We start from the raw sequence: 8,958 nt of genomic DNA, 5'->3' as shown, positions 1-8,958 counted from the left end.
ATACGGAAATAATGTTTCGAGATCGAGACTCACCCGAACTGTGATTACTCGGATTATGCGAATACTTGCGACAATTGAATTTATTCTGTTATTTTTTATTGTACTAATGTCTGAAGAGGGCTCAAACTGGTAGCCGAAACTTGTTACTTGTAATGTATTAGTTTATAGTTTTATTATTTATTATTTTTTGGCGTGATGTTTCATCGCGTTTAATACAATATATAATTTTATGTAAAAATTAAAAAATGTGGTTGACTCTTACTTCGCCCGCTGATTGAGTTTTGTTATTATGTTTTGAAAGAGTCCTTTGAATTTGTTTATTTATTTGAATTTAAGCTTTTCTTAATAATATCTTTTAGGAAGATTGCTAATTTATAAAAAGGACTATTTATGCTACTTACTATTATTCTTAGTGGCGTATTAGTCTTATGAATCTTTGGAAGCCCATAGGATCTCGATAATTCACCGTCCGAAATATATAGTTTCTTATATATTTCTTGATCAATAAAGCCTTTAGAACTCCAACCCGTTAAGATAGATCGTATTCCAGTAGTCATTTTGTTAGTAGGGTCTCTGTTAATCAATCTGTAAGTGTCATTATCCGAAAGTATGTCACGCATTTAATCTATGTATTCCCGGTAAGTCAAAATTACAGTAGCATTACCCTTGTCCGCCCTAGTAACTAACAGACCCGGATTATTCTTCAAGAACATCTTGAGTTCACCTATTCCTTGTTTTATTATTATGTCTAATTTGTTATTCGGTAAACTTTTTAATTGCATAAAATAAATTGAATATTTAAATTGAATATATTATAAAATGATAACATTGGTTACAAATTTATATACGTACAACATATTTTATGTTTATATTTTTAGACTGTTGTTGAGCCATGAACAGAATTTTTGGATATAATTTCTGAATAGCCAGGAAGTCAACATGACAGCAAGATTTTTCAAAATTCACGGATTTATATGCGATATACACAGCGGGAATTACAGGATATGCTAGTCGGAAGTGCGGCGGATACCCAGCGTTACCTTTTTTACTTACTCCTATTGTTAATCCTACAACTGATGAGAAAAGAAGGTTCTAATTTTGTTATAATACAAACATTTTTACAGAATTTTTATAAAAATTAAATTTATATTAAAAATGATATTTTTATTATAATTACAATGCTATTCATGGGAGAACCAGAAGGATAGTGGAAAGAACGTTATGGAAACGAAGATTTCCATATTTGTCAAGAGGACTCACAACAAAACTTATAACCTCCATTACAATTGTAGTTGCCTGTGCTGTCTTTCATAATCTATCCCTGATTTTCAGGGATGTACTTCAAGATGAAGAAGAAATAAAAAACATCATGATGACATCGATGAAGGTGTTCCTGTAAATGAATTTCACTGGCAACCTGAGAAGGCTTCATTGTACAAAGTGTTCTCATTGAGCGACTATTTAGATAATATGAGTACAATTAAATTAGTATACTTAAACATAAGTGTTAAATATGAGTGCTGAATCTAATACAAAAATATAATTTAATAAACAATAATAATAAATAATATATTTTATATTTCTTTATTTAATAGAACTCATATCATTTTATTTTAAATCTAAAAGTATTAATGAAACATAAACATAACATAAAAAACTTTTATAAAATATATATTAATAAAAATTTTTATGTTAATAAGAATACGATGATATATCTTATTACACTTATTGAATAGATCGGGGCTAAAGCGCAACATTTTAATATATTAATAAAATAAATAGGACACAAACATTTTGTTGCAATAAACTATCAAGATTTAATAAAATAAATAGAATTTCTGTTAAAACTGCTTCTCTGCTTATTATCTACTATTCTCTACTTATTCTCTTTTATTTTTAAATCATGCTCCAAAATTCTTAATTTGGTTTTATTAACTTGTATTTGAATATTATGTATTTCTTTTAAATTACTTAACTCTAATTGATTAATTTCCTCTAAATAGTTTTCTTTAATTTTAGCAATTTTTTCTTCATGAAGAAAATGCAATTTTATATCTGCGAGTTGCTGCTCCTGCTTCATAACTTGTCTTCGTTTTCCATATGCAGTTTTTCTTCTGCATCTGGTATTTCATACACTGTAGCTCTTTGTTTCTTATTACGCCTTTTTTTTAATTTTTTCTGGCGTATTTCTAAAATTTGATTTGATAATTTCTGTTGCTTCCCGTAAAGTTGATGTTTTGTTATTGTCGTTAATGTTTGTATTATTTACATCCATTGATATTGTTGTATTTACAAAAAAAAAGTTTGATATCTTTTTTTATGTGTGTTGATATTATAAAAATATAATTTTATCACATTATGCTAGTAAATAACAAAAATGATAAATATCAATTAAAAGTATAATCTTAGCATTGCATGTATTATTTTCAATATTGTTGTCATCTAAAATTTGTAATACATCCATATCCTGTTCAGTTGATATTAATTCATGTGCTAAATCGCATTTTTCTAAAATATACAGAAACAAAATGTAGTGAAATCTACAGTGTAATAACATAATAATTTTAATTAATATATTTATCATTTAAAGATGATTCAGTCATGTTTGAAGTAAATTGACATGGTGCATTAAATGTGGAGTTATATTAGCAATATCAGGATTTATAGCAGTTTGATAACATCCTCCACCAGTTGTCATCCGTCTTTCTTTAATCAAAGCATCTCTTTAATCTTATTTTAAGTTAGTCCATAATTTTTTTAATTGTATTGTCCTCTATAATTAAAATATTATTTTAATTAAACATGCTTAATTATAATGTTTTACAATGTTTTATTGTATAATAATAATAATAATAATAATAATAATAATAACAATAATAGTATAACAATAATATAATTTTTATCGTGCAATCAATGAAGATTCATTACAAGTAGCACATATTTCAGTCCATGCTGCTTCCTTGTCCTTCAAAGTGGTTGCATCACTTTTTTTTATTTCCACGACATTTATTTCCACCAACATGTGTTTATACTGTTCGAGTATTTGTAAAAATATTTTTCTTTCTAAATTTGTATGTTTACTTTTGCTAGGATTTATATTTTCCTTGCACGACATTCTATAAATATATATTTCAATATATTATAAATTTTTAGTAAAAATTTATTAAACAAAATATTACCTATTCACTTTGTCAGTTATAACATTCAATGAATTAATATTATTTTTTTCTAGTTACTGTTCTCAAATATTCTTGATAGCTACTTATGGCATGAAAGCAATCGAAGAATGGAAAGCAATTCGGAAGAACAGATAATAACAAATGCAACACTTGTATTGGAGAATTCAACAGAAATTGTATGGAAGTAGCCGAATGTCAAATATGTTCAACTTTAAGTACATCTTCATCAAGACAATCTTGAATCAAATAAACATTTCTTAAGCGAGAACTTCTTTTCGAAGATCGTCTTATTTCACAACTATGAATCGTTACAATCTCAAGACAATCTTGATTGAATAAGACGAGCTTCATTACGATGGTGCTGCCTTGAGCTTTGACTATGAATATCGGCCTCACCATCGTTAAATTTATTTTTGCACAAGATACTGAAATGGTCAATTAGTGCTATCGCGCTGTGCTGACTAATGTACAATGCTAAAGTAGCCTCTTGCTCTTGTGTCTTAAAGGACGAAGATTTAAACGGAAGTTTATTTGTTTGCATGTGCGACCCACAGTTTGATTTGTGCTTTTTTGTTTCAGCATAGGAGAGCAAATCGTTCAGCTTACATTGAATATTGCACTTATAATATGTACAGTATGCTTGAGTTTTATTCATCAATTTCTCTTGAATCCAATCCTTTAATTTTGGATGCGTCTTCCATTCCAAGCGGAATTTTTACTGATAAACAGCTTTCGTTTTTCCCATTTTAAACTTTCAGCACGGAAGTCGGAAACACAAGTTGAAACATAGCAGAATAGCTGCCCTTAGTCTAAGCTGTCTCAAGTCTACTTATAATCTATGGTTGACTTCAAAATTTTCTCGATTTTCTCATAGCAATCCGTCGCATCCGTCGTGAATCACGAATGAGTACAACAGCCGCAACCAATAGCCATTGTTCATTATCCCATACATACGTATCTAAAGATGGCATACCTCAATGCATCATGTCCGCAAAATATAAATCAGAAATCGTATTGCAGTACATATAAAAATAAGTATCCATCTGAGCTTTAAACAAAAACCGTCTCAGAAAACGCTAAAAATAAAATTAAATCCCGTCAGAGAATTACCTCTAACCGCATTTTTTAAATTTTACAGCTAGACAACCTTTAAAACACACTAGATCTAACTGGAAAATCGCTAAATTGGCATCACTGGCTCGACGCTTGACATTTGACGCTCTCATGTAATGGCACCTTAAGCTAGACTCATGGCGTCTCCCGCCCAAACCTAGGGACTTTTTGTAATCGCCAACCTGCGTTTTATACAAATGTCGTTTTTGCGGGCTCTGCCAATAAATCGGTCGAATGTTTTCGTCACGTCTCGTATGCCCAATTGTGTTTTGGAATAACATTACGAATGATATACACGTCAGACTTCTCATTACATCATGTACATTAAGCAGGTTTGTAAGCAAATTGTATTTGTGTCGCAACCTAACACGTCATTCTTGAGACGGAATTACGCTTCGTCTTTTATTTGACTTTACTCACTTTTTGCATTGCTTCTATTCTAATTCTTGATTGGATTATTATTGAGGTTTTGTATGCTTGAATTGTACGTTACCATTATAAGTTACTGCCAAATTTCTGAATCTAATATACTAATTCGGAGCATCAATACATTGTTATTATTGCGATTTCTTTAATAGATTTATGTTGAAACAGGTAATTATCCAAGGATTTAAGTCATATCGTGAACAGACGGTTGTTGAGCCTTTTGATCCAAGGCACAATGTAGTGGGTATGTAACTGAGGATCTTATGCAAGATTGTTATGCAGTTAATAAGATTGATATGATTATACATATACATTGTAACTGAACACTTTTCTTCTAAGTTGGCAGAAACGGTTCTGGAAAGAGTAACTTCTTTTACGCGATTCAATTTGTCCTTAGTGATGAATTCTCTCATCTCAGACCAGATCAGAGACAAGGACTGTTGCATGAAGGAACAGGACCTCGTGTTATATCTGCCCATGTAGAAATCATATTTGATAATTCTGATGGAAGGTTACCGGTAAAAATCATTAGTAGTTTATGTTGCTAGTTTAAACATATGTGTGTGTGTGTGTGTGTGTGTGTGTGCGCGTGCGCGCGCGCGCGCGCGCGCGTGTGTATAGATATAAAACATTTAAATATACATATATTTAATATCATTTTAGATTTTATTGATATTTTCATAATATTTTAATAATATATATAATTTTATTTTTTATTCAGATCGATAAAGATGAAGTTTATTTAAGAAGAGTAATCGGCTCCAAGAAGGACCAATATTTTCTCAACAAAAAGATTGTAACAAGAAATGACGTAATGAATTTATTAGAGTCGGCAGGATTTTCTAGGTCCAATCCATATTATATTGTGAAGCAAGGAAAGGTTTGTTTTTTAACATATTTATATTTATCTATAGTATAATATAATTGTTTTGCAGATAAACCAAATGGCAACAGCACCAGATTCCCACAGATTGAAATTATTAAGAGAGGTAGCGGGTACTAGAGTATATGATGATAGAAGAGAAGAATCAAAATCTATTTTGAAAGAAACAGAAGGAAAACTAGAAAAAATTGAGGATTTTCTGCGAACAATTGGTAATTACAAAGATCAAAACTTAAAGAATTATTTAAAATAAATAAAGTAAAATGAATAAATAATTATTTTACATTGTAGAAGAGCGTTTGCAAACACTTGAGGAAGAAAAGGAGGAACTGAAAGAATATCAACGTTGGGATAAACAACGTCGTTGTTTAGAATATACGATCCACGAACGTGAACTTAAAGAAAATAAAAGAAAATTAGAAGAACTTGAGGAGTCTAGAGCAAATAGTGGAGCCGAGCAGGCGAGATTAGGTGCCGAAGCTAAAACAGCGCAAGAAATGGTACGTGCAGCTACGAAGAGGCTAAAGGAAGCAAAAAAGGAAGTGCAGACTGCCAAAGAAGAAAGAGACACTCTTAGGTAATTCACATACTAAAAATTGCATATAAAAAACAGCAGAGAAGTATTTGTAATAAAATGTTTGTAAAATGCAGTGCAGAGCAACAGCAATTGTTGAAAGAAAAGAACAAATTAACTTTTACTATTAACGACTTGCTAGAAGAAGTAAAAGGTGATAATGACAGCAAGAAACGAGCTCAACAAGAGTTGGAAAAATTGAAGTCTAATATTGCTGCTCGAGAAACCGAGCTAAAGTCTCTTAAGCCAGAGGTAAAAAAATATTCAGATATATAATATATTTAAATGTATATTAAAAATTATGTATTTATTTAAAATACTGGAATGTGTGGACAAACATTTTTCTTTACAGTATGAACGAATGAAACGTGTTGAAGAGGAGTGTACGCGAGAATTACAGTTAAAAGAGCAGAAACGTAAAGAATTATATGCTAAACAAGGTCGTGGTAGTCAATTTACCACTAAGGTAAAAATAAAAAAAATTGTGACTCCATAGTAATTCAAGTTGTATTTTTGTTATACTTAAATTCCAATATGATAGTTAAAAGATTTATTTACATTGGTAGGATGAAAGAGATAAGTGGATACAAAATGAGCTTAAGCAACTTACAAAACAGATAAAGGATAAAGAAGAGCATCAAAAAAAAATTAGTGAAGATTTAAAACGTGATGCAGAGAAACAGATTGCTTTGGAGAAAAAAATAGGAGATCATACACGCGAGATGGAACAGCAACGTGCGTCAATAGACGATCATAACAAGCAATATTATGAGCTTACGAAATCGAAAGATCAGTGTCAAGCAACTCGAAAAGAACAGTATGTTTAATTTATTAAATTATTAAATACACGCATTAGAAATCTTAGAATTTTACAAACTGAATATGTTGAATTGCAGGTATCGGCAGGAGAGTGTATTGCAATTAAATTTATCTGGTCTAAAGGAAGATTTAGCGAAAGCAGATCAAAGTTTAAGATCTATGGCTGGCAAACCTATTTTGAATGGCAGGGATAGCGTACGCAAAGTACTAGATACTTTTCGGTAAGATTAATTTTTTTTATAATATAGATACATTACATGCACAATTTTTTGAAGAAATAAATCTATGATGATGACATATGATATTAAATATCTTTGTAGTGGACGAAAAGATATGGTTAATGAAGTGAGCAGCTACTATGGGCCTGTAATTGAAAATTTTAACTGTGACAAGAGCGTCTACATGGCAGTTGAAGTAACCGCCGGGAATAGATTGTTTCATCACATTGTGGAGACCGACAAGTTTGGCACAAAAATTTTAAAAGAAATGAACAATCAACGGTTGCCGGGAGAAGTAACTTTTATGCCACTGAATAGACTTCACGTAAAAGATATTGATTATCCGCAAACCTCTGATGCTATACCCATGATATCCAAGTTGAATTACGATCCCAAATTTGATAAAGCGTTAAGGTAAAAGGATATAAAATAAAAATTATTAATTAAGAATTTTTTTTCTTTTTTTACCTTATTTCTTTGTAATATATAAACATTTTTATATATTACAAAGAAATAAGGTAAAAAAAGAAAAAAAATTCTTATTTAATAATTTATTATCGTACAATATTATATTATATTTTTGTTAAATATAGATATATATTTGGAAAGACTTTGATCTGTCGTAATCTGGAAGCAGCAACGACTTTGGCGCGGGATTCTGGCTTAGATTGCGTTACATTAGAAGGAGACCAAGTTTCATCCAAAGGCTCCTTAACTGGCGGATATTTCAATACACTCAGGTCACGGCTTGAGATACAAAAAACTAGATCGGAATTAATGTCACAAATTTCTACTCTCGAAACCCAATTAACGACGCTTAAGGAAGAAATCAGAAAGGCGGATCAAAATATTAGTTCTTACGTTAGCGAAATGCAGAGAACTGAAACTAAAAATAGTAAAGCTAAGTATGTAATTAGATATTTCTAATCTAGGATTATATTAATATTAATTTCAAAAATTATACAGGGTGTCCCAAAATAATCACCAAATATTTCATGGGCAGATAGAGCGGACTAAACTGACTTGAAAAGTCCTCTACCATTTTGCAATTTTCATAATAGTTAAAATATTAATTAATAAAAATTGTCGAAAATTGGTCTTCAATAATTTTCAAATACTATCAATTTAACAGAAAAATTGCCAGAGATAAAAATTGTTAATTTTTTTCTCATAGAGCTTTAAAAATTGTTTCAGAATTTTTTCATCAACTTTTTAGTGCTGCATTTTCTTTTTTTTACCAACAGGAGAAAATACGGTAATAAAAAATTTTGAAAAACTTTTTAAAGTTTTATGAGGAAAAAAAACAATTTTTGTCTCTTATAATTTTTCTGTAAAATTAATAGTATTTGAGTAAAAAATTATTGAAGACCAATTTTCGGCAATATTTAGTGATTACTATCTCGTTAACTTTGTGAAAATTGCAAAATGATAAAGGACTTTTCGACTTAATTTAGTCTGCCGCTCTAACTGCTCATGAAATATTTGGCGATTATTTTGGGATATGTATATATATATATATCTTAGAGTACGCCGAAAAAAAAATTTGAAAATCAATTAGCAATACCCTCCCCCCAAAAGTTAGCTATGGATCTCAGTATGATTTGGGTAAAATTTCATCGAAATCAATTATTATAGTATTTTCAGATTGCCCTTCAACTTTGAAATTAGTATTTATGCACTTCTTGGATACATGTGTCAAAATTCGAAAAAATATTTAAATTTCGATACAATTTGGTACTACTTGTT

At 30.1% G+C, this 8,958-nt stretch overlaps 1 protein-coding gene and 1 pseudogene across 1 annotated transcript in view; both read left to right on the top strand.

Moving 5' to 3' along the window:
- The window catches only part of LOC108746208, a 9,689-nt pseudogene extending 8,220 nt beyond the window's left edge, over positions 1-1,469 (top strand).
- Positions 1,470-4,492: 3,023 nt separating this feature from the next.
- LOC108746265 (structural maintenance of chromosomes protein 3) overlaps positions 4,493-8,958 on the top strand; it is an 8,499-nt gene continuing 4,033 nt past the window's right edge. The window contains exons 1-12 of the mRNA XM_018482920.1: positions 4,493-4,624; positions 4,887-4,962; positions 5,058-5,236; positions 5,440-5,598; positions 5,654-5,813; positions 5,893-6,178; positions 6,253-6,427; positions 6,528-6,641; positions 6,742-6,992; positions 7,072-7,215; positions 7,315-7,626; positions 7,806-8,117. Coding sequence (XP_018338422.1) covers positions 4,610-4,624; positions 4,887-4,962; positions 5,058-5,236; positions 5,440-5,598; positions 5,654-5,813; positions 5,893-6,178; positions 6,253-6,427; positions 6,528-6,641; positions 6,742-6,992; positions 7,072-7,215; positions 7,315-7,626; positions 7,806-8,117 — 2,183 coding nt within the window. The 5' untranslated portion in view covers positions 4,493-4,609. The remainder of the gene's footprint in view (positions 4,625-4,886; positions 4,963-5,057; positions 5,237-5,439; positions 5,599-5,653; positions 5,814-5,892; positions 6,179-6,252; positions 6,428-6,527; positions 6,642-6,741; positions 6,993-7,071; positions 7,216-7,314; positions 7,627-7,805; positions 8,118-8,958) is intronic.

The sequence above is a fragment of the Trachymyrmex septentrionalis genome, unplaced genomic scaffold, assembly GCF_001594115.1.
Source record: "Trachymyrmex septentrionalis isolate Tsep2-gDNA-1 unplaced genomic scaffold, Tsep1.0 scaffold161, whole genome shotgun sequence".
Classification (NCBI taxonomy): Eukaryota; Metazoa; Arthropoda; class Insecta; order Hymenoptera; family Formicidae; genus Trachymyrmex; species Trachymyrmex septentrionalis.
Note: the sequence above shows the minus strand (reverse complement) of the source record. Positions and strands in the feature narration are given on the sequence as shown.